Source organism: Talpa europaea (genome assembly GCF_964194135.1).
Source record: "Talpa europaea genome assembly, chromosome: 12".
Classification (NCBI taxonomy): Eukaryota; Metazoa; Chordata; class Mammalia; order Eulipotyphla; family Talpidae; genus Talpa; species Talpa europaea.
In genome coordinates this window covers 60,039,949-60,066,765 of record NC_140079.1, presented here as the reverse complement: position 1 = coordinate 60,066,765, position 26,817 = coordinate 60,039,949, and the positions used below count along the sequence as shown (strand labels likewise).

At 34.6% G+C, this 26,817-nt stretch overlaps 1 protein-coding gene across 2 annotated transcripts in view; it reads left to right on the top strand.

The window, feature by feature from the left end:
* Positions 1-9,048: 9,048 nt before the first annotated feature.
* The window catches only part of RABGAP1L (RAB GTPase activating protein 1 like), a gene marked incomplete at both ends in the record, with an annotated part of 493,888 nt that continues 476,119 nt past the window's right edge, over positions 9,049-26,817 (top strand). For both annotated transcript variants that reach the window (XM_084251369.1, XM_084251368.1), the window contains 4 exons: positions 9,049-9,186; positions 11,650-11,839; positions 14,486-14,696; positions 17,708-17,882. In XM_084251369.1, coding sequence (XP_084107495.1) covers positions 9,049-9,186; positions 11,650-11,839; positions 14,486-14,696; positions 17,708-17,882 — 714 coding nt within the window. The remainder of the gene's footprint in view (positions 9,187-11,649; positions 11,840-14,485; positions 14,697-17,707; positions 17,883-26,817) is intronic.

Sequence of the window (26,817 nt, the reverse complement as noted above, 5' to 3'; positions counted from 1 at the left end):
TGATTTGAAACACTGTATATGATTTAGGGGTATAGGTCCATACCTCTTCAGATGTACATTATAATACCACTCCTACCACCAAAGCACCCCTAATTCTTCACCACAGGTTATTGGCCTCCCTTCCCCTTTGTTCCTCACCCCCCCATGCTCCCTTCTGCAGTCAGATTTTTAGGGTTTGTTTTGTCTATTCCTTTGTTTTGTGTTCCACATATGAGTGAAATATTCCAGTATTTGTTTCTTCTTCTGACTTATTTCACTTAGTATACTCCCCTTCAGTTCCATCCATGTTGTCACAAATAATAAGAATTCATTTCTACCTCTTCCAGCCCCCATTGCTGAATAGTATTGTACTGTATACATATGCCACATATTAATTCACTCATCTGTTGTTGAGCACTTAGGTGTCCACTAAAGTAATGTGAATTAATAAGGTCCTTTTGTGCCCTTTCAGGACCAGTGATATTCTTGTCTGAGCACTACTATTTACTATGGACTCTTTTTTTTTTTTTTTTTGCATAGAAGAACTGGGGTGTAGGCCAGAGGTGTGGGAGGTGGGGAGGTGAGAGAATTCAGCAGAGACAGAGTGGGGAGCAGAACAGGCAGATTTACTGAAATGCTAAGGGGAACAGCAGGCAAGACAGGAGAGGTCTCCTGAGCTGTATGTGGGTCAGCTCCCTGGCCAGGGCTCTAACTCAGGCCTTAGGAGTGATAGTGCTGAGACTTAACCACTAGGCCACCAGGGCAGCCCACCAGTATGAATACTTTAACAGACGGACTCTTTTGTAAACAGAGGTCATAGCAGTTTTTCACAGGACTGGCTAAGTTCTTTAAAGAAGAGGAGAATTATGATTCATAAGTCTTCTAAATTATTTATGATAATTTTCTTATTGTAAGTTAGGAATATTTCCTGTTTCCACCTTTGTAATGGTTCTACTATAGTATTCCAGTTTTCATGCCTAATATTTCTCTTAATTTAGATAATTTTGATTCACATTTTTATTTCCTATTTTCTATTATCGTTTAAAAACCACCTGAAAATGAGTAGATTATAGGTGAAAGCTCAATCTAAAAGCAAGAAGCAAACTAGCCACATTTGGCACACAAAGAAATTGGACCTCATGTACCACAATTTTATACTTTTTAATGTGTTTGGATATTTTTAGGAAAAAGCTTCCAGTTGGAATTTGCTGCATGTTGTGATATCGTTTCCAGTATATGTGAAAATTGTAGTTTTAGGCATCCAAATTAAGTGTTAACTTAGATATCTTATTGCTCATTTGACAAAAATGATGTGGCATTAAAGTTAGAATTAAAAGCTGTTTTGCTTAGTAGAATTGCTAAAATGAGGGGCAAATATATGTTTAATTGATTCAGTGAAATAAAAAAATATTTATTGAGCTCCTTTGGATACAAAGCAATAGAGACGAGGATGAATAGAAGAAACATATCAGATTTTCTATAGTAAGTTTTATCAACTTTATTCTCATTTGCCCTTAAAATGACCTGAAAATAAAATGCTTATGCCTAGATTACAGCTTCTAGTATGTGTTTTTTGTACCCACAGAGAAATAAATTTTTTTGTCAGATTTTACATTCTAATTTTTGAATTATAATAGGGCAGCCTTTTAACTAAATGCTTTTAAAAACAGTTTTGCTTTTTTGCACTGCTCTGTTTTATATGCTGAGTTGAAGTGGATGTATGGCTTTAGTTCACAGAATAGTAAAAGGTCCCTGTAAGTTTTTCAACTGCTGTTTCTTTTGATCTGAAATAATAGCTTATTGTCATACATAAAGAGAAAGTAACAGTTTGCCTGACACTCTACTTTATAATAATAGACTTAGTGAATTGTATTTTGAATTGACTCATTGAAATGGAATTTTTTCCACATTGTATAGAATGAAAATCTTAAGACTAATGACTTTAGAATTCATTCAGTCTAACTTCCTACCTGATGCAAGAGTCCATTCTCTCATTTCCAAATTAACTGATTTGGTTATTAAACAGGTATTTATTGAGCTCCTACTGTATGTAGGTACTGCATTGGGGATGTATTGGTGAATAAAGTAAAAGTAGATATGGTCTCTGCCTTTGTGCGTGTAGTTTGGTGGTCCAGCTTATAGTTGAAAGCTCAACTGGTCATACAGTCTTAGGAAGTTTATTTTCTAAATATGATTTAAGTTGGAAAAAGTTGACATCTTACCAATATTGAGTATTTCCCCCACACCAAAACACATTATAATTAAAATGGCAAAAATGAAAGATAGAGAATTCTAAAAACAGGTAATGAAAAGCCATGTGTCACATATATAAGGGAATTCCCTAAGACTATCAACAGATTTCTCAATAGAAACCTTACAGGCCAGAAGGGAATAGCATGATGTATTCAAAGTACAGAAAGGAAAAGACCTCCAAACAAGAATAGCCACCTAGGCTAACACTCAAAATTGAAGGAGTAATAAAGTATTTTATACAAACAAAAGGTGAAGGAATTTATCTCATCTAAACCAGGCTTGCAAGAAATACTATAGGAACTTTTATGACAAGAGAAGCAGCTCCACTTAGATACAGCAAGTCATCAAAACCCCACCAAACATATATCTTTTAAATATATTTTTATATCTCTATCTTAAATATATATAATAAATATATATAGTTGGAGGGAGAGTTAAAATGGGGACTGTTTGAATGAGCTTGATATTAACTTTCTTTCCATTTAAAATAGTTTATAAGCATAGAACTGAATATATGAACCTCATGGTAACCTCAGAACAAAAATATTTAGAAGAAACAAATAACAAGATGAAAATAGAATCTAAACATCATTCAAAATGTACTGTCAAAGTGCAAGGGAAGAGAAAAATAGAACAGAAGATCAAACTGCAAAGACACCCAGAAAGTAAATAGCAAAATGACAATAAATATTATTTCCTTAAATACGGATGTCCTGAACTCACAAGTCAAAAGGCAGAGTAGCTGGAAGGATTAGAAAACAAAACTTTTTGTTGTGTCCAGGAGACCCATCTGAGCTCCAAAGATAAACATTGGCTCAAAGGAATGAAAACAGTCCTACAAGCTAAAGATACCCCAAAAAGATGAACTTGTGCCTTTTGCAGCAGCATGGATGGAGCTAGAAGGGATTATGCTAAGTGAAGTAAGTGAGAAGGAAAGAGAGAAATATCAAATGGTTTCATTATATGCGGAATATAGAGAAACCAAACAAAGGGTTAGGATTAGGACAAAACTTGCAAACTGATGATAGATCTCAGGCTTACAGGAGGGTTATAGGCGGGAGAGGGGTAAAACAGGGAAGGGAAGAACACAAGGGACTATGATGATAGATCATGGATACTATGGTGGTGAGAGAACTATCTGGACTACACGTGAGGGTAGAAATCAATTAATATACAAAAATTATCAATAATGTAAGAACAAATAAAGAGCTTAAAATGGAATTCTCATGAAATTAAAAAAAAAGAAAGGTGAGATAATGCGGGGCTTGTTTTGGAGGTGGTGCTGACATGACTTGCTATGTGAAGAGGGAAAATGTGTAGAGGTGAATCAAGGGTGAGAGCCAGGTTTCTTGTTTCAGTAACTGAAACGGAAACTCAAAGAGAAACACGGTTGAAGGAGACATTAAGAATTCTGTTTTGATCACATTTAAGATACTGATAAGAATCCACATTAAAACATCAAATATAGCGTTGAGATTCTAAATCGGGAATTTAGAGGAGACATTGGGTTGGAATAGAAATTGCAGTGCATATATGGTATATATATATATATTTTTTTTGCATTTGGAAGAATTTTTACTTTAAAGCATGTTTTCCAAAGCACATTATATGCGGCACTGGTCCATTAGGATGGTATTGAAAAAAGAGTTCCATGGGAAATGTGCCACTAACATGATAATTTACTTTAGAAAAATCTTTGATAAATTCTACAGTTTACATTTTTGGGTTTATATTGTTACTCCTGCACATATTATACTTACTCTCCACCAAACCACCGCATTTACCTTCCTTCCTCAATATCTCCTCCCTCCCCTTTGTTCCTTCTGGTACCCGTAAATTCTTTTACTAAGTCCAAGATTTCTTCCTGCTGTGTTTTGCCTGTGTATTTTTGTTGGTGTTGTTACTTATAGTCCATAGATGGGTGAAACTATCTGATATCTGTTTTTTCATTTTCTGACTTTATTCATTCAGCAAAATCGCCTCACAGTCCATCCATTTTGTCCTAAAAGATACTACTTCATCTTTTTAAATAGCTGTGTAGTATTCCACTGAATATATATTATACAACTTCTTTACCAGTTTGTCTGTTGAGAGACACACACAGGTTAGTTCCATGACTTGGCAGTTTGTGGACAGTGCTGTGACATAGACATACATAAATCTTTTGTATTAGAGTTTTCTTTTTTTTTCTGATAAGCATCAAAACAATAAGAAGTATTGTTTATTATGTAGAATTTCTATTTTTCTTTTCTTTTCTTTTCTAAAGATTTATTTATTTATACAAGCACTGGGTACAGTCAGAAGCACAGGAGGGTGAGAGAATTCACCAGAGCCAGAGCAGGGAGCAGAACAGGCAGACTGATGAAACACACTGCTGTGGGGAGCAGCAGACGCTGCAGGAGAGGTCTGTCACACCATGTGGCACCCTCGCCCAGTGGCCGGGGATCGAACCAGCGCTGCAGAGGCTGCAGGCAGCTTCACAGCCCAGCGCTCAACTGCTGCGCCACCAGGAGAGACCCTAGTTTTATTTTCTTAAGAAATCTCCAGACCTATTTTTCATAGAGGCGCCACCCACTTGCATTCCTACCAACAGTGGATAAGAGTTCCTTTTTCTCCACATTCTCACCAATATTTGTTGTTTCTATTCTTTTGATATGGGCCATTGTCACAGGGGTCAGTTGCTATCTTGTTGTGGTTTTGATTTGCACTTCCCTTGTAAGTGATATGAACAATTTTTCATGTCTGTAGATCATCTGAATGTCTATGTTAGAAAAATGTCTGAGTCTTTTGCCCATTTTTTGATTGGTTTGTATGTTTTTTGTTGTTGGATTATATAAATACTTTGTATATTTTGGAAATTAGCTCCTTGTTAGATGTGTGATGTGCAAATATTTTTTCCCATTCTGTAGGTTGCTTTTTATGTTGTGATGGTTTCTTTTGATGCACAAAAACTTTTTACCTTGATGTGGTCTTACTTGTTTATTTTTGCCTTTGTATTCCTTGTCATTGGAGTTGAATCTCCAAATTCATCTTTGTGATGGATGTCCTATGGTTTGTGCCCTGTTTTCTTTCATGTATTTTATGATTTTGGTTCTTATATCCAGATCTTTAATCCATTTTGAATTAATTTTTTTGTATGGAGTTAAGTATGGACCTAGTTTTATTTATTTATTTTTTTGCATGTGGTGATCCATGTTTCCTAAAGCCATTTGCTAAAAATAAAAAGACTTTATTTCCTCCATTGTATGGTTGTGGTGGCTCCATTGTCAAAGATTAACTGTCCATTTTTGTGTGAGTTAATTTCTGAACTTTATATTCTATTCCATTGATTTGCATTTCTGTTTTTGTTCCACTATAATACTGTTTTGTTACTGTTCTTGTGTGATATAGCTTGAAGTCAGGAAATCCAATACCTCCATTTTTCTTCTTTTCTCTCAGGATTGCTTTAGCTGTTTGGGTCGTTTTGTGATTCCAAGTGAATTTATAATTGCTAAATCCCAATTGGGGTTTTGGGATTTTGGTAAGTACTATGTTGAATCTGTAAATTTTTTTTTAATTTTTATTTATTTATTTATTTATTTATTTTATTTTTATATTCCCCATACAATTGCAACCCCCTTATTTTGACCCCAACCCCTCCTTTCCCCGCTCCCCACCCCCCATAGTGTATCTTTGGTTCATAGTTGTTTGTTGATTTTGTGAATCTATAAATTGTTTTAAGTAATATGGCAGTTTTAATGATTCTTATTGTTCCAGTCCTTGAGTATGGGGTTTCTTTCCATTTATTTGTGTCTTCTTATACCAGTGTCTTATAGTTTTCAATAAGAGGTCCTCACCTCTTTCATTAAGTTTACTCCCAGGTGTTTCATTCTTTTTGGTGTGATTGTAAATGGAATTGTCTTCCTTATTTCCCTTTATTCTGATACATTGTTTTCATATAGAAATGCCACTGATTTTTGTGTACTGATTTTGTATTCTTCCACTTTACTGTATTTATTATTTACAGTAGTTTTGGTAGAGTCTTTTGGTTTCTCATGTTTTTTTATGTCACAAATAATGACAGTTTCACTTTATTTTTTCCATTTGGATTACTTTTGACTTTTTCTTGCCTAATTGCTTCATCTAGGACAATAGTGGTGACAGTGATAGCCTTGTCTTGCACCTGGCTAAATGCTTTCAGCTTTTCACCATTGAGTTTGATGTTTCCTGCTGGTTTGTCATAGATGGTTTTTATAATGCTTAAACATGTTCCATTTATTTTCATTTTCATTTTGTTGAGTGTTTTTATCATAAACCGTTGTTGAATCTTACTGAATGCTTTTTTGGCAGCTGTTGAAATGATCGTGTGATTTTTATCTTTTTGTTGAGAGAATTTTTGGGATATTGGTCTATAGTATTTTTTTTTTTAAAGATTTATTTTATTTATACAAGAACCGGGGTACAGGCCAGATGCACGGGAGGGTGAGAGTATTCACCAGAGACAGAGTTAGGAACAGAAACAGGCAGACTGACGAAATATACTGCTGAGTGGAGCAGCAGGTGAGACAGGAGAGGTCTGCTCACCATGCCATGTGGGTTGCTCCGAGGCCCTTGGGGAATGAACCGGCACTGCAGAGGCTGCTGACAGCTTCACAGTGCTGCGCTCAACCGCCTGCGCCACCAGGGAGGTGCATATAGTTTTGTTTTTTGTACTGGCTCTGGTTTTGGGCCTCATAGAATGTGTTGGGGAGTTTTCTTCCTTCTGCGATTTTTTTGAAGAGCTTGATTAGGTTAGGCATTGGGTTCTCTTTGCAAGTTTGGTAGAATTTACTGGAGAAGTCGTCTGCTCCTGGAATTTTGTTCTTAGGAAGACTTTTTATTACCATTTCAATTTCTGCGCTTGTGGTTAGAATGTTTAAGTTTTCTATTTCATCCTGACTCCATCTTGGTACATTGTAGTGAGCTAAAAATTTGTCCATTCATTCTAGGTTGTATTGTTTGTTTGCAGACAGTCACAGTAGTTCTTATGATCCTGTGTATTTCTGCAGCATCTGTTGTAATTTCACCTCTTTCATATGTGATTCTACTTTTTGGGGTTTTCTCTCTTCTTCCTAAGTCTAGCTAAGGGCCTGCTGACTTTTACTTTTTCTCAAAGATCCTATATATAGCATTTAAATGTATGACAGTGAGAGACAGTTCTAAGAGAGTGTGGCAAGTGGAAAGTAATTTGGAGAAGGACTGGCCTTAGAAAGAACACCTGGAATGTGTGGTGTTAGCAATTAAGGATTTATGGGCATCCTGGAAAGGTAAAGATATGGTTTCTAACACATTAAATTTTAAGAAATATACACAAAAATGAGAAGAACTTTTAGAGGACAGACGAAGTGCTTGAAGGGTTCTTAAAAGGAAGCTATTAACCTGCCTAACAAAGAAATGATGATAACTAATTACACTAGCCTAGGAATATAATTACTCTTTGTTGTGATACTATTGGAGATTTGGATTTTTGATAAAGTTGAGAAGTAATTAACTTTTTAAAAGTGTAAGGTGGTACTTGAAGTAAATTTTTTTTTTTTTTTTTGGAAGGGCAGCCCCAGAGTAATGGTGTTTAGTGTCACCTAATGGCAAAGTAAGATATTGCAGCCATATTTGTATGAGGCCATGAACAAAGGAACTTAATTAGAAGGTGAAAAAGAACATTTCTGGGGTGAAAAAGAACATTCATGTCTCCATGAATCAGCAGACATCCTTTCAGAAGTTCTGTGCTCTTTATCCCTGGCCTGCTTCTCCTACCCCTCTTATCATGTTACATCTTTGGTCACTGGGAAGATTGTCTAATATATAGTTCTTGTTTGTGTTTCAAGTTTCTCTTTCCTCCCACCTTTCTTAAAGTTGTTGGTACAATTTCCTTGTTATTCTTTATCATATCAACCTGTTTTATTTACTTCATAGCCTTTAGAGTGCTTTGAAATCACCTTATTCGCTTACTTTCTTGTTTCCCCATAACTTGTATGCTTCAAGAGAGTAAGCAACCTATCTGTCTTAGCACTCAGGACTCCCCAGTGCTGAGTACTATGTAGTTTACATGGTCAGTTAAATTAGTTGTGTGAATATTTTAACTTCCGAAAATGATAATGTTGAGATCTACCCAGAAAACAGAATTGCGCTGTATTTGACTTTTGAAACATTGTTTGCTATATAAATGCAATTGTAAGCTTTTGTCTCCTGGCGAATGCCTCCCCTCAACTCCCCTCAACTCTTTGCTGATAAGTGGTAATGTGTCTGGAAAAGGAAAGATACATGGTTTAGAGTATTGAATTCTATATTAAATAGTCAACTTTTAAGCATTATTTTAAGGTACAATAGTTGGTCTTGAGGAGATAAGTTTTTGGAAATACTTAATTGTAATTTCAGTGAATATATTTTCTTTATGTGGATTTGTAGATACTTTCCAGTACCATGCTTATTTATTTCTTTTATTAAAAAGAACAGAAACAGTTTTTTTTTTTTGAGAAACAGTCAAATAGTAAATTTGTTTAGTTCAGAAATGGGTGGGTTTTTATGTTGCTTTTCACAGAACAATGTGGTTCTTTTACTTTGGAAACTCAGGTGAAGAGAATACATTTCCATTATGTGGTTCAGTCCAAGAAAGTAGTCTCCCTAGTTTTGAGAGCATTGCTTAGCCAGCAGAATTCTTTACATGACACATTTTTAAAGACTGAGGATTGACCAAGTGCTTATTATTAGTTCATGATTTTAGTCAATAGTTTTTTTTTTTAAATAAATTCTTGTGGTTTTGATCAGGTGGATGTGGAAAGAGAAGTTTGCAGAACTGAAATGGAGGTCAGAGCTTCATTACAGAAAGTTACTGGGTCATCAGATTCGGTAGCTACACTGAACAGTGAAGAATTTGTTTTGGTTCCTCAGCATGCAGATGATACTTCTACAAAAGATGATGAAAAACCACAGCTGAAGGTATTTTTTTATCCTACAAATAATATATTTTCAATTATTGTTTATTTAAAACTTGGTGAAACTTATCTTAGGAGATATGGAAAATTCAAAGGTTTTTCTTAAGTACTGACTTTGAGGATAGGATCAGCTAATTATTTGGCTTGTGTATCTTAAAATTTTTGCTTTAGCTCTTTATCTTTTAATTCAGAATTTTAGAATGTCAAAATAGAAGAGAAAAAAAGAAGAGTAAGAATAGTTAATGAATTAGATTTAATGGTTAAATCTTCCATAAATTTAATTTATTTGAATATATTGTCTCTAATTTGCTGGATTTTAAAAGTTGTGTTACTTTTACTTCAGAGACTTTTTTATTTTTATAGTTTTAATGTTTTAAAATCAGCTTGTGTTATTCTAGTAATATGATTTAATATTTGACTTGTTTGATTAGATTTTAAGAACATGTTATGTATTTTTAGTACATAATGTTTCCTCTGGATATGGTTCTTTTTCTTTCTCATTTTTATATTGCCTTTTCCTGAGCCAAAGGAAAAGACCCAAGCAAACCCAGAGAATTACATAGCCACCCTCTAGAAACAGGAATAGAAAACTTAGTCAAAAGAGGTACAAATTATTTATATTAACTGTTATTTCACAGGGCTAGTAATATATCAAATAACGTTTTATAAAAATCAGATTATTAAATATCCTTTTACATTATATTAATGTTATCAATGACTTTGCTAAATATTTAACCTTCTGGATTTAAGTAGATGGCTATTTAAATTTACTTAGATATTTATAGCTTATTTTCTTAAGTTTTGTGTTTCATCTGCTTTTAGAAAATGATAAGTCAATTTTAAATTTACGGAAGTTAGCAGTATTCCTCTAGACAGCCCTAAGCAAAATTTGTAATTGCCTGGAATTATGTTTGGAATTTGGAGATATTTTTATTCTGTGATAATAAGAAATATGATCTTTTAAATGCTATTAACTGTAGACCTATTTAAATATATACATTTTCCTTTAAAACATAAATTTAAGGTTACATGGTTTTTGGAATGTGTTCGTAAGAAAAAGAAAGGAAATCTCTGTAAATATTGGATGGTTTCACTTATAGAAGGAAGATAGGGGGACCAAATATCACATTAGGGGAAAAAAATAATAACAATACAAAACAAAACAAAACTAAAACAAACACAAACAGACAATTATAAGCCAGAGACATCCTGCAAGGGAGGAGGAGGGAGAGGGATCAGAAGGAGGGAGGGAGAGAGGAGCACGAGGAACTGTGGTGATGGTGCACAGGTGAATTGGTGAAGGAAATTCTATGGGGACTATACCTGAGGTGGGGGGAAGCAAACCATTGTTTAAGAATGAACAATGATGTAAAATGTATATAAATAAAAAAAATACTATAAAAGATTTTAGATGTAGTTGTAAACTGCTTTAGATGGTTTTTGAAGAATCCTTTTCTAAAACTAATAATGCTCTAATATAATTGGCTTTATAATTCAGGATTTTGTAGTATGTCTGTGTGAAATAGGGTACAACTTTGTTAGTTCCTTGTTTTCAGTAATTGTATCAACATTTAAATATTTAGATAAATTCTTCTAGATATGAAAGTTTAAATTAAGTTCCAGAACCATAATATTTTTATTTATTATTATTATTTTTAAAATTTTTTTTACATCATTGTTCATTTTTAAACTATTTGCCTCCCCCCACCCCCTCAGGTGTAGTCCAGTCCCCATAGAGTTTCCTTCATCAATGCACCCACCCGTGCACCATTACCTCAGTCCCCTGGACTCCTCCCTTCGTCCCTCTGCTCCCTCCCTTCTCCTCCCTTGTAGTATGTCTATGGTTTATAATTGTCTGTTTTTGCTTTGTTGTGCTTTGTACTGTTATTATTTTTTTACACTGATGTCTTATTTGGTTCCCCTATATTCCTGCTATAAGCGAAACCATCTGTATTTTTCTTTTTCCTTCTGGCTTATTTCACTAAGGATAATTCCTTCTAGTTCCATCCATGTTGCTGTGAATGGCATGAGTTTATCTTTTTTGATTGCTGAATAATATTCCATTGTGTATATATGCCACATCTTCTTCTAATATGCCATTGTGTATATATGCCACATCATTCCATTGTGTATATATGCCACATTGTGTATATATGCCACATCCATTGTGTATATATGCCACATTGTGTATATATGCCACATTGTGTATATATGCCAGATCCAGTCATCTGTTTTTGGGCATTTGGGTTGTTTCCAGGTTTTACGTATTATAAATAGTGCTGCAGTAAACATAGGGGTACAGGTGTTTTTTTGAATCAGTGTTTTTGAGTCCTCTGGGTAGATCCCTAGGAGTGGAACTGCCAGGTCATATGGTAGCTCAATTTTTAGTAGACTGAGGAACCTCCAGTCAGCTTTCCATAGTGCAGAACCATAATATTGAAATAGATTTTTTGTACTCTGCCTATAGATAGTTTCTAATGGTGATGAACAACTGGAAAAAGCCATGGAGGAGATTTTGAGAGATTCTGAGAAAGGGCAAAGCAGTCTTGTTGAAGGTCAAAGTTCCAGTGAGATTTCAGATCATTCATTTGGAGATGTTTCAGCCAGCCAAACAAATAAGCCATCCCTTCAGTTGATTTTGGATCCATCAAATACAGGTACTGTGTTGCATTCTTAGAAAACATACAGAAATGGGATAAAGTGATAATGAGAATTATAAGATCAAAATTAAAAACTCCTATTAGTTTTTTTTCCTAAGATCATAGTTACTGGTTTTGAGTTCTGGTTGAAAGTTTCCATTTTGTACTTGTAGCTCTACAAATAAGGACTCTCTGGGTCCTTATTTTACCCCCAGTACTACTTGACCTATAAATACTTACTGAACAAATGAAAAGATTCCCGGGCATTAGAGACTAGTGTAATGAACACCATCTTTTATATGATTGCCTTTTTATTCAGTTTGACTATAGTTATTCTGAATTATAATTTGTGAAAACTCAAAGTAAATTGACTTGTCAGCTCCAGTGTATTAAATGATAAATGCATTAATGAATAAATGGGATTTGTAGTAGGTGTGTCAACTTATTAATCAGAATGCTCTTGGGTGCAAGTAAAACAAAACCAATCTAGCAGCTTCCCTGGTGGCGCAAGGGGTTAAACACAACACCGTGAAGCTATCTGCAGCCTTTGCAATGTGAGTTAGATCCCAGCCAGCCAGGGAGGTGGCCCACATGGCACAGGGGACCTTTCCTGTCTCGCCCATGCTCCCCTCAGCAGTGTATTTTCAGTCAGTCTGCCTGTTCTGTTCCCCACTCTGTCTCTGGTGAATCTTCTCACCACCCTACCTCTGGACTATGCCCCAGTTCTTTTATGCAAAGATAAATAAATCTTTAAAAAAAAAAAGAAAAAAAACATAAAAAAACAAAACCAATATTCAAGATTCTGGTAATACTTTTTGGTTAACTACTCAGCTTTGATCTCCATGTCACATTTTTATTAACTGGCTTCCCCTAATGTGGCTACAGTAGTTACCAGTAGGAATTGATAAGTAGTGCTAGGTTATTTGTTCATGCCTGGTGGCAGAGAGATAGGTTATGTTCTTTTATCCATTCAACAAACATTGTGAGGTTTGCTATGATTGTACCAACTGAACCACTTTCTACTGAGTAGGGGAATGGCAGAACTGTTAGGTGTAGGCCTCAGTTACTTTCAGACCCCTCAATAACTCACTGACAGAGGGGATCAGATTCTCTTATTGACTTAGGACACTCATGACTCATTTCTGAATATTGGTATAGGAAAATTATATAGACCAAAGTGTTACACAGTGGGGCCAAGATAAAGTATTTGTTTGGGATGTAATCACAATTGGTATGGCAAGGATAATTCATCAACAGAAAAATCTGTCAGTATGATTTGCCATAAAAGGTGGTAAAATGAGAAAAAAATACATTAATACGGGATACACATTAGATACAAGTCAAGATCTGTGTTACGTACACATGTGTAAAGTTCTTGGTGAACTAAGAATGGAAGGAAACTTACTTTACTAGGTAAAAGATATCTATCAAAAATCTTATGTTGTATTTTATCCCACAATTCCAGGTGCATTGCCATTATAATGCATCTAAAAAGGGACAATTAAGATACAATTATTATCACCATAGCATTTTTCATTTTGCAGAATCCAGCAAAGCAAGATGACAGGAAAAATAAATGAAGTGTGATAATTAGAAAGAGAAAAAAGGTTATGATTTGTAAAATGACTTTAGTGATAATTCCAAATTTTCAATTATTTTTATGAACTGATTCTAAAATAGGTCTGAACAAGTAGAGGTACATAGGTAGATAAGATAATTTTGAAAAAGAACACCAGATGTTTGATGTACTACAAAGTTTCAGAGGATAACCAGTATAGTATTACTATGGTACTGACTTATAATAGAAATGGGTCGCTAGAAAAGGATGCCAGGGACAGACTTGTACATAAGGGAATTTAGTATAGGACAGAATTGGCTCCACAAATTAATGGGGAAATTTATGAATATTCAATATGCAGTAAAAAACAAATATTCAGTAAATATTATTGAGGCAATTGTTTCCTTGAGCGAAATAAATTAAAATTAGATCTTTGACTTATATTATACCGAAAATTTCCTCCTAGTGAATTAATAATTTCCTCCTAGTGAATTAAGTCATAATAATTAAATATTAAAATTAATTAACATTAATTAAATGTGAAAAATCAACTTATAAGAAGAGACTATTGGATAATATTTTTGTGGTCGACAGAATGGGAACAGTCAAAGCACAAAAGCAAAGGTGGTTATAACTTAATATGGAAAAACAAAACTTGGGGTGTCAGTACATAGTTGTCCTCAGGGAAAATTTAAATTCAAGGGGACTTGACACATTGAGGAGAGACAAAGACACTTGGGAGAGACATGTGGGTCAGAGACACTTGAGGAAGCTGACAATGGCAGTTATTATCTTGATTTGTATTTTGATTTTGCTCCTTTTGTCCCAGACTTGCCTGGCCCTTTTGCCCCCTTTCTCTAGTTCCCTGCCAGAAGGTGCCTTAGACTTGGGGCAAGCTTTTGGACTTCAGCATCAAGATATTTGAAAGTACAAGTTGTCCAATTCCAGGCTGAATATCAACCAAAAAAAAGAATAAAAAAGATAAAAAAGCAAAAGAAAAAACACAACCCTAGATTTTGTTTTCAATTTTTCATTGTTTTTTGAGTAATATGCAAAATTATACTGTACGATTTTACATTAACTTTTGAGTTTTTTTTTTTCTTCAGAAATTTCTACACCCAGACCATCTTCTCCAAGTGGATTGCCTGAAGAAGATAGCGTTTTATTTAACAAACTGACCTATTTAGGATGTATGAAGGTTTCTTCCCCACGTAATGAAGTGGAGGCTTTACGGGCAATGGCAACTATGAAATCTTCCAGTCAGTATCCCTTTCCTGTTACACTGTATGTGCCAAATGTTCCAGAAGGTTCAGTGAGGTAGGCTCTGAATCTTACTTTCCCTTGTACATGTATTAAATTTTTTGGATGGTGGTGAGGATGTTTTTTACATATCAAACTTAGGACTTAGTATAAATTCACTTTTACTGTGTAGGCAAGTAAGGTAAATGTTTAGGCTTAGATGGTGTTTCTTATTTGCAAGGGTATTTGCAAAATTATGCTTAGAATATTACAAGTGGAAATATAACTGTAAAAGTACTATGTTTCTCTTTTCTGAAGGCATATAAAAACCTGCCTTCATCTTATAATTTAACAATGGTTTAAAAAAACCTATAGTGAGCTCTAAATATTAGGTTCTTTCCATCAGATTGGAAAGACACAAAATGACTTTTTCTCTCAAGCTTAATTAGGAATAATATTTAATGTCATCTGAACTCTGAATTTCTTCAAATATAAATCAGATAATATTATTCTCCTAGAGTGAACCCTCCAGTGGCCTGTTACCATACTTACAATTATATTCAAAATCTTTACCATTTCTGAGCACTGAGGACCTGCTGGATCCAACTCCAAGTCCCTTCCTCCTTCCTTTTCTCGTTATAGTCTTATTCATTCTCCCCTCTCCCTCCTTCCCCCTACTACATTCTACTTTATCCTGTTCCATTCTAGTCATTCCAGTATCTGCTTTTTCAAACAGTCAGGAGTCCTGCCTATCGGTTATTTTTCCAGACTCAGGTCCTTTTCCAGACTCAGGTCCTTTGCCTAAACAATCTTTTTCTAGGTTTTCAATGACTTTTCCACTTCTTTTCAGTTCAGAAACAGTTTATCAAGCAAAGAGCCTCCTTTGATCACATCATATAACTATTCCTCTTTTTTGTCTTATTGGGACTTATTCTTTTTTAATATAGCACTTTTCCTTCACTTGCTATTGCATCATATATTTATTTGCTTATTTGTTTATTGTCTTTCTTCCTTACTAGACTATAAACTTCAAGGGAGCAGTTTCTTTGTATTTTTTTCCTGCTACAGCTTCAGTGTTCAGAGCAGTATCTTTTCCATAGCAGGGTGTCAATATGTATTTGCTAAATGAAGACATAAATAGACCACTTCTAGGAAAGGCTGAATGTGTCTTGATTTTGCAACATTCCCGGAAAATTGATTTAATCCTTTGAAAACTGTTTCTGATTTACCTCATTCTCTGAATAGAATGTAAAATTAGCTAAGTGCTATGTACCAACATAAAAGCTATATAAATTTACAAGATTTTGGTAAAAAGTTCTTAAATTTTGCAGGAAAGCGTTTTGTAGATGTTGTTTATATGGTATTTCCTAAAAAGGTCAAAATACCTTTTAATGTTATCTGTTGAGTCAAAGTACCAAACACTCAGAACTAGAATTCTGAGAGTTTATTTTTAGCCACAACGTAGGAACTCATAGAAATGTAAACTTAGGGCCTCCCTGATGGTGCACGGATTGAGCACAGCGCAGCGGGTTGAGCATGGCGCTCGGAAGCTGTCTGCAGTCTCTGCAGCACAGGTTCGATTCCCATCTGGCCAGGGAGATACCCACATGCGCAGCAGACCTCTCCTGTCTTGCCCGCTGCTCCCCTCAGCAGTGTATTTCGGTCTGTCTGCCTGTTCTGCTCCCCGCTCTCTCTCTGGTGAATCCTCTTACCCTCCTGCGCCTCTGGCCTTACCCCAGCTCTTGTATAAATAAATAAATCTTTTTAAAAAAAGTAAACTTATTTGTGTTTGTTACTAAGGATGAGAGGTATGACAGAGACTTAGTGTTTTGATTTGCCTCTTTATTCCTAGACAGTATCCCTCGGTTTCATAGTTTGAGATCCTTAAGGAATCTTGATTCTCTAGATTGATGTTGGTCTTAGAATTTGTTTCGGGAAAGGCAGAGAATTATTTGCTCCTAAATCCCATACACTTATTTTACCTCTTATATTAAGTTGGTGAGTTTATCTTTGGAATCTCTGTAACCTATTTTTGGAAGTAAAAGAGATCTTGGTTGAACAATGACCTAGGGCTTAAATAAACTTACAGGTCTGCTCTAAGCAGAAATGTACTCTCCAGGATGGTCTCTGTTGTTCTGTGCCGGGAATTCTTTTTCTTTTTCTTTTTCTTTTTCTTTTTCTTTTTCTTTTTCTTTTTCTTTTTGATACTTCAGTGATAACCATTTTATTTTCTTCCATAAATATTTTATCTAGGGCCTCCCCGGTGGCGCAGCGGTTGAGCGCTGGGTTGCGAAGCTGCCAGCAGCCTCTGCAGCGCCGGTTCGATCCCCGGCTGCTCCCTTGCCACCGGAGGAGGGTCCCGCATGGCTCGCAGACCTCTCCTGCCGCCCGCTGCTCCCCTCAGCAGTGTACTTCGGTCCTTCTGCCTGCTCTGCTCCCCACTCTGGCTCTGGTGAATTCTCTCACCCTCCTGTGCTTCTGACTGTACCCAGTGATGTATAAATAAATAAATCTTAAAAAAATATATAAAAAAAAATATTTTATCTAGGTAAATAGTATGCATTTCTGGAACATAAGTTTATTGTAATTTTTTATGTGTATACTTTGAAGAATCTTCTAAATGACTCCAGGCACTATATGTACAAAAATATAAAAGTATTTTTTTATATATATATATATACATAATATATTAGCACACACATATATACCTACATATATATATATATATTTGTATGTATGTATGTATGTACTGGAATTTCTTTTGCCATAACAGAACAAGACTGATATTTAGGGATGGGTGATACAGATGTTATCAGGCACTTTGGGAAAAAGTGATTTGGATCATAGGAAATTGAAAAATGAAGTAATTTTCAAAAGAAGGTGAAGAATTTGTGTTTGTTCATACATATGTATGCATACTTCATATGTACATACACATATATGAAGTAAGAATGTGAAGATAATTTTTCTTGCATTATTAGTAACAGTTTTTTGTGTGATTTTTAAGGTAATTATATGTCATATATTGGCACAAAAATTTGCTTTTTTCCTTTATGATTAATATTTAATTTTTCATCACTGTTTTGCAGAATCATTGATCAATCCAGAAATAAGGAGATAGCTTCTTTTCCAATCTATAAGGTGTTATTCTGTGCACGAGGACATGATGGAACAACAGAGAGCAATTGCTTTGCATTTACAGAGAGTTCTCATGGTGCAGAAGAATTTCAGATACATGTTTTCTCTTGTGAAATTAAAGAGGCAGTAAGTATAATATATTATAGTGATTTGCTGTAGAGATGACTTAGAGTTATATTTTGGAATCCTAATTACACTATCATATAAATTAGTATGTATGACCATGTGCCATTTCATAAATTTAGAGAATATTTCTAAAGGGAATTTTAATATTTGTAATGACATAGAACTGAATATGGAAAGTTAATTCTGATAACTCTGTGCACTAAATTGGTATTGCAGTTAGGATGTTCTCAGCCTGGCAGATATAATATGCTGTCCTCTTACTCCGTCATGGTGCCAATTGCTTGGGCTCTGAAAAGAGAAATGTTTGTGTACCTCTTATTATTTTGTAATTTTAAAAAGCGCCTAAATAACAATACCTGCTTTTCTGTTGCGCCTAAATAGTTGCATATTGCTTTCACTTAGATATTACACTAAAATGGTTTCATAGACCTCTATAGTTTTCACTGGTGATTGTTATGTGCATTCTCTGAGGTTCACTTTTATTCTCTAGAACTGGCCTAGTTAAAAATACAATTCTCAGCATTCAGGGGAAAAAATATGCCAGGTTAAGGCATTATTATTACTGGGGTTTTTCAGGTAAGACCACGACCGTAATATTGGCAAATCTTCCTGAGGAAAAATCAGGAAACCTAAAACATATTTCTGGGACTTTCTGTCTTAGCTGTGCACTTGGGGAATTGCTTCTAACCAAAATAAACAAACAAACAAATAAATAAATAAATAAATAAATAAATAAATAAATAAAAGAATGAATGAATGAATGAATGAGGGGGGTGGGCACGGGTTATAACAATGGTTTCTACCACATGGATGTGGGTTAGTGGTTAGCAGCTTAAACTGATTATAATCCAGCTTATACATTAAATAATCCAGTTTCATATTTTTCTGTGTTCATTTCCCATGTAATCCCATATCTTTAATAATGCCTTATTTCAATGATAAAAGAAAAATCCAAATGTTCATATACAGCAGGGAAATCAACCTGTAGTCCTTGGAGATACCAGTAAGTTTTTCTTAGCAGTTATTAACTGCTCTTCATTCTTAAACTGGGGAAGTAGTTCAGAATCAAAAGGATTGTTAAATACATGGAAAAATTGTCTTCTCTATCTGTTGAATTTTCCCCAAATTAAAAATAAATTTCACTATTAGAACTTTAGTACTTGCGAACATTTCAAAGGCATTAATGAAAGGGTTTGGATAACTGGTTATGGTCTTAGCTATATTTGCTTTTGGAAATATTTTTTTTTATATATACTTTACATCATTCTTCCTTTTGTACAATATATGCTTTGTCTTCTCAGGTGTAGTCCCCATATGATTTCCACCACAATTCACCCATGAACCATCACCTTAGTCCCTTGTGCTCTTTCCTCCCCTGTTTTTATCCCTCTCCCTCCCCCATCCCCTGCAGGGTATCTCTGATTTATAGTCGCCTGTTAATTTTGTTTTTTAATTTATTATAATTATTTTTTCCCGGTCCCTTATTTGGTTCTCCTACATTCCTTGTAAAAGTGAAACCATATGATATTTTCCTTTTTGCCCTGGCTTGTTTCACTGAGCATAATCCCTTCCAGTTCTATCCATGTTGCTGTGAATGGCATGAGTTTATCTTTTTTTGATTGCTGAATAATATTCCACTGTGTGTGTATGTGTGTGTGTACACACCCACACATCCACCCACTCACACACACCACATCTTATTGATCCAGTCATCTATTTTTGAGCATTTGGGTTGTTTCCATATCTTACCTAATATAAATAGTGCTGCAATAAATATATCCTTTAATTAATTTTTTTTGTGTCCTTTAGGTAGATTCCTAGGAGTGGAATTGCTGGGTCATAGGAAGCTCCATTTTTAGTAGTTTGAGGAACCTTCACACAGCTTTCCATAGTGGTTGTACCAGTTTGCATTCCCACCAGCGGTGTAGGAGAGTTCCTTTTTCTCTACACCCTTGCCAACATTTGTTTTTTGCTGTTTTTTTTTTTTTTTTTTTTTTTAACATGAACCATACTCACTGTTGTAAGGTGGTATCTCAATTTGGTTTTGATTTACATTTCCCTGATTACAAGTGATGTTGAACATTTTTTCATATACCTGTTGGCCATTTGCATTTTCCTCTTTCGAGAAGTATCTTTTTAGCTCTTGTGTCCATATTTTGACTGAATTTATTATTTTTGTTGAGTTGTGTCAGCTCTATGTAGATCTTGTGATCAGTCTGTTATCAGTAGTATTTTGTAAAAAATTTTTCTCCCAATCAGTAGGGTGTCTTTTTGTTTTGGTTAATGTCTCTTTTGCTTTACAGAAGCTTTTTAATTTGATGTAGTCCCAGCTGTTTATCTTTTCCTCACTTTCTTTGCTTTGGGGGATGTGTCTTTAAAGATGTTACTGAGATGTATATCATGTAGTGTTTTGCCTATATTTTCTTATATATATTTTATGGTTTCAGGTCTTATGTCCAATTCTTTTATCCATTTTGAGTTGGTTTTAGTGCAGTGTGAGGTAGTAGTCTAGTTTCATTATTTTGCATGTAGAAGTCCAGTTCATTCAGTACCACTTACTGAATAAACTGACCTTGTTCCATTGCATATTCTTTGCTCCTTTGTCAAAAATTAATTATCCACAAATATGTGGGTTTATTTCTGTGTTTTCTATTTGATTCCATTGGTCTCTGTGTCTGCTTTTGTTTCAGTTTTAATTATTATGGCTTAGTATTATAGTTTGAAGTCTAGGAGTGTGATACCTCCTTTCTCCTTCTTTTTAGTCAGGAGAGCTTTCGCTATTTGAGGTTTTTTTGTGATTTGGAAATACAAATTTTCAGCAGAAATATAAAGGGCAGCAATTTCTCTATTTTCTGTTTACCATGAAACAAATAAACCATTGTAGTAACATGAGTTCTGAGAGTTTATTTTTGACCACAGCATGGGAATTCATACAAAAATACAGACTGCTGTGTGGTTGATACTAAGCATGAGGGCTATGCCAATTTTTGTGTCCTGATGATTGATTTTATTTACAAAATGGACATGTGCAGTTACATATAATTAATATTGTAACCAACATGGATTCTTTCACTGAAAACCTATGCTTAACAAAAATCAAATTCAGTTTTTTTAGTTAGTTCTGAATCTATTTTATTCTAACATTTCCCATGTGTGAGTACATATGTGTATACGTATATGTATGTGTGTCTGTGTACTCTTTCAAAAGGTGTAATAGAGTGAATGAGTACAGGTGTGTCCGGCACATATAAATAAGTTGAAAGAACATGTGTGTGTTTGTGAATGAGGGCATCTATTTCTGATCCTTACAACTCCACTACAGAGGTGGAAAAGCAGATGGTAGAGTCCTGGCATTTCATGTTGGCAGCCATCAATTCACATACCTGTGTGGTTTCCGGATAATTGACATTCAACACCAAGGAAATGAATTTTGAAGAACTGGAGAACCTGCTGCTTGGAGAAGTGGAAACATTGTGGCAAATGGAAATTGAAAGAGATCTGGCTCCAAGCATTTTCCATAACTAATGGTAAGAAACTCTTTCCTGGTGTCAATAGGTGGGGGAAATATTTGTCATTTTTAAGAACTTTAACAGTAGGTAATCAGTGCACCAAACTGTGAGGAATTCTTGGCCTGATCATTTTGGATACGGTAGTTTCTCCTGTATTTCTAGAGAGGGTGTTTGGAACATTGCAAGTTGTGAGAAAGTGATGTCCTTTTATTATTTAACTTTTTTAGAGTACACTTTTCAGAGGTGTTACATTGCGAGGCATTGGTGGTTCATTGTTTGAAGGAGAACTATATCATTATTAAATTTCATTACAAGAAACAATTTCTTTTTTTTTAAGATTTATTTATTTATTTATTTATTTATTTATTTATTTATTTATTTATTTATCGAAACGGTGCTGCAGAGGCTGCAGGCAGCTTCGCAGTCCAGGACTCAACCGCTGCGCCACTGGGGAAGCCCACAAGAAACAATTTCTAAGTAAAGAATAATCCAGTAGAAATATAAAACTCAGACCAGGCACTAAATGCTAAGCATTTACTTGTTACGCATAACATCTCTGTAGCATAAATAATATTTATTTAGACTAGTGATCTTGTGTTCCACTTTACCTAGAGCAGTCCTAGTTTATTCCTGTTGTCAATGTATACTGTCTTATTAATAGGACTCCATTTTATTATCAAAAGTTTCTGGTCTGGGTGACAAATTGTATGGTTACCCTTTGTTTATCCCAGGGTTAACAGGATAGAAATTATAGAGCTGTGTTTCAAGTGGAAGATGCTGACATTGAAGACCTATGTAATTTTTAGTAATAATTTCCTGTTGCTTAAATATTATATATATATATTTATCTTGCAATTATGCTCTGTGAATGGGTTTATTGATCACACAGTTCGCATCCAGCTACCTTTGTGTTTTCCCATGCCTTTCCATTAGATGTCTAACATCATTATCTCTTCCCTCAAAAAAATCATTACCCTTTAATTAACCTTTCCCCCTTTAGTGCATTTACTAATTGTCTGGCTAGCTGGTGCCCATAATTTTCTTGTTCTGTGGTGCATAGACAACTTTAGTCCTTAGTAGTTGGATTCCTCTTGATGGGTCCATACAGGTGGCACAGATAGCTCAGGAATAGGTGACATTATTTTTGCTTAAATATGCTTTATACAGCAGCATTGCTGAGTTTTATATTTTTGTTTGCAGGGTTCCTGGATGAGATATGAAGAAGTTTGTCAGTTAAAGACAAGAAGATATCTTCTCTTCTCAAGCAGGAGTAGCAGTCATGGCTGCCACTGCTGTCACTGTGATGCTCTTATTCTGCCCAAAGTCCAATAAGAAGCAGTCACCAACTTTGTGATAGAATGTTCTTTGTGGTAGAATGGAAGCCCACGAAGGGCAATGGCTTTGTTGGACACCTGTGATACAAGGATTAGGGACTCTTAAGGAAAGTTAGGATGCATTTGATGACTTACCCTGGTTATTCTTTGGTATACCCTACTGGATTTGATCTCAGTTAGCTATGGCAAAAGAGTTGGGGAATCAAGTCACAAGTTTTTGATGTCAATGATTTTTGTACAGGCAGAATGACGTGCTAGGCTTCTTCTAAAGAACTGAAGACAAAGCAAAATATCAGAAAGCTTAGTATTAATTAAAAAAAGTCAAGAAGACATCTATTTTTGTTGCATCTTTATGGATATATTATGCAAAGCTGTTTTTAAATGTACTTTAAAAGGCTCAGTGACTCTTCTAAGAGTCACTCTTATTTCTACTGTTATAGTTAGTATAACCATTTTCTTCAAAATAGATTTTGATGTTTGTGTGTTTGTAGGTTCTAACATACTTATAATTACTAGCAGTTCTCAGTGTTATATTTTAGAAGCATGGTTAACATCTGATGTTAAAAGCATTCAGAGGTATTTAATGGTAAATATCAAGGGTAACACTGATAATGCTTTGTCTTTTCTTATGGTTGATGATATGACATCATGTAAAAGGAAACCTTATTTGTTGCATGGGAAAATATTTCTAAGTGAATATTTATGGAAATATGTTGTAGTAAAATGCCCTATTTTGAAAAATAATTCAGAGGTTATATTGTTAGTGTTTTTCTTCAATAAATTGATTTTTATAATTTTTAAAAAGTTGCTTGTAAGGTATGCCTCTTATTTTAGCTTCTTTTTAACTGAGATAGAATTGCTATATATCACATTTCAGGTATATAACATAATCATTAAGTATATATTTATTTTTTTCAAATGATAGATCACTAACATCTAAGACCACATATAATTACAGCTTGATTTTTTTTTCTTGTCATGAGAACATTTGTTATGAGAACATTTGTATGTATGTCATAAGAACATTTGTAACATTTGTTACATTGTTATAGCCTTCCTTCAAAAAGAAAAGTGATTTTTCCTTCTTAATGCCTACCACTCTGGCTCAGTTCTAATGGTTGACTTTTCTTTTGAAAAGAAATTTCTGACCCTTACTATCTATTTTAGAATTTTCCAAGTTGTTTGACTTTTTTGATATAACCTTTACTTTCTTAAGTAGTTCTGAAGTATATGATACAGTATTTATTGACTGTGGTCACCATTGCACATTACATTCCCAGGACTTAATTATTTTATCCCTGTAAGTTTGTGGCCATCTATATGTCTTTGGAAAAATGTCTAATCAGATCCTTTGCCCATTTTTTTAAATGGAAAATAACATTGGCTTGCAACATTTTATAGGTTTCATGTGTACAGCATTATATATCAACATCTGTTTATGTTACATTATTCTTGCCACCAGAACTCCACTTTCCATCTGTCACCATACAGTTGGCTCCTTTCATCAGTTTATCCACTGTTTATCCCTTCCCTTCTTAACAATGACCATTTCATTCTTGTAGTATAAAAATCAGTTTTTGTTTTGTTCATTCATCTTATTTATCTACCACATATGAATGAAATAATATATTTGTCTTTTTTTCCTCTGACTTATTTTACTTGGTCTAATACCCTCTAGGTCCATTGATGCCATTGCAAATGGCAGGTTTTATCTTTTTTTTTTTTGAAAGATTTATTTATTTATATAAGAACCAGGGTATAGGCCAGATGCGCGGGAGGGTGAGAGGATCCACCAGAGACAGAGCGGGGAACAGAACAGGCAGACTAATGAAATACACTGCTGAGGGGAGCAGCAGGAAAGACAGGAGAGGTCTGCCACGCCATGTGGGACCCTCCCTGGCTGGCCGGGATTGAACCGGCGCTGCAGAGGCTGCGGACAGCTTCACAGCGTGGCACTCAACTGCGTGGGCCACCAGGGGAGGCCCGGCAGGGTTTTATTTAAAAAATTTTTTTTTTAAATTTATTTTTGTGTAGAAGAACTGGGGTGTAGGCTAGAGGTGCGGGGGATGAGAGGAGTCACCAGAGAGAGAATGGAGAGCAGAACAGGTGGATTTACTGAAATACACTGCTAAGGGAAGCATTGGGAGAGACAGGAGAGGTCTGCTATGCCATATGTGGGTCAGCTACTTGGCCAGGAATCAAACTCAGGCCATAGCAGTGATAGTGCTGAGACTTAACCCCAGGGCCACCAGGACAACCCCTTATCTTTTTTTTTTCATAACTGAATAATATTTCAGTGTTTATATATACCACATCTTTATCCACACATTTTTCATTGTTTACTTAAGTTGTTTCCAACTCTTAGCTATTTTGAATAATATGATAAACGTGAGCTCCCAAACTTTATGTTTTTGATGTCACAACTTAAATCTTTTTATCTTCAGCTTCTTTCTGTGAGTAGTATATTTGAATAAATGGTTTTAAAATTTTAATACATATTTCAGAATATTTATCACAAAATGATTTTTTATATTATTTCTTGGGGCAACATGTTATTGATGTATGATGTTTTTAAAAAAGTAGATATCCTTTCACCAATACTAGTGAAAAAACTTTATCTTGGAAAAATTTGCTATGCTTTTTATTTTAACTAAGTACTTTATTGTTTAATTATATTGAGCTGTTAGCATGTAAAACTTGTTTGAGAACTTGTAACATATTAAAATAAGAATGAAAATAAAAGTCACTCAGAATTCTACCAAATATATTAGTGTGTTGCCTTTCCATTTATCTGCACATACCCTCCTCCCCACCTCTCCCAAAACAGCAATGACGACAACAGTGACAGCAGCACACCCAAACAGATAGTTTTTTGTTTAGTTTTTATGTTGTTACTGCCTTCTTGGGAAATTTGGACAATATTGTCAATAAGCCTTTGCCTTCTGCAAAGAAAATGTCTATTATAGTTTGTATGTGTGTGTATGTGTGTGTATTTAATACAGCATTTGCCATAGTATATATATATATTTAATTTTCTTTCATGATGTAGTTGGTTACCCAATTTGCTGCAATAACAATAGAATTTAATAGTCATTGTGAAGCTACTGTACCATAGTAATCTATGGGTTACCATTTCAGCTTATTCACAGTCTCCAAAATTCACAAATTAAATTTTAACACTTTCGTTGGAAATAAAAACTTATAAGATATAGGCAGGAAAAAATGCAGTTTGATCGCCACTAATGAAATCAGTGTACTGTTATAGCCTTCCTTCAAAAAGAAAAGTGATTTTTCCTTCTTAATGCCTACCACTCTGGCTCAGTCCTAATGGTTGACTTTTCTTTTGAAAAGAAATTTCTGACCCTTACTATCTATTTTAGAATTTTCCAAGTTGTTTGACTTTTTTGATATAACCTTATGTGGCATGCTTACTGAAAGCTCTGACACAAAGAAAATGAAATAGAATTGAGGTAGGAGAGAAGAAAAAAAGAATAAATGTGGTTGGGATTTGATTCTACTAGTGTATCAAAAATTATATACAGTAGTCCCTTATTTTACATATATTGCATTCTTAAAAATGTGCCGATGTTGAATATGTCAAAAGTAAACTTCATATTTTACTTGGGATTAAGTAGAGAATAATAATTAAAAAAAAAGTAGTATAACATCTTTTGATTCTTTATCTGTAGACAAAATTTTCAACATATTTCTATCATGTTCTATGATTCTGTTTTCCTTAATAAGAAATTATTGAACTAAGTCACTGCATATTCAGTTAAGATTAAACATCTGTGCTTTGTCATACCAAATTATTCTTTCTTACCCACCCCAACCATATTCAATTTATGTAAACTACATGTTCACTGCTGTATCCCTAGCATGAAATATGATATTTAGTGCACAGGTGTTCAACACATATTTGTTGAATGAATGGTTAATTGTGTGAGGTTTTAAACCTACTAATATCAATACTTTGTTGCTTTTTTTTGTACTCACTTATGAAAATAATATGGGATATTAAAATATTTGAAATATTTTATGAATACTATGGTATAAATATGATGCTACTGCTGAGTTGAACGTTAGGCTGGC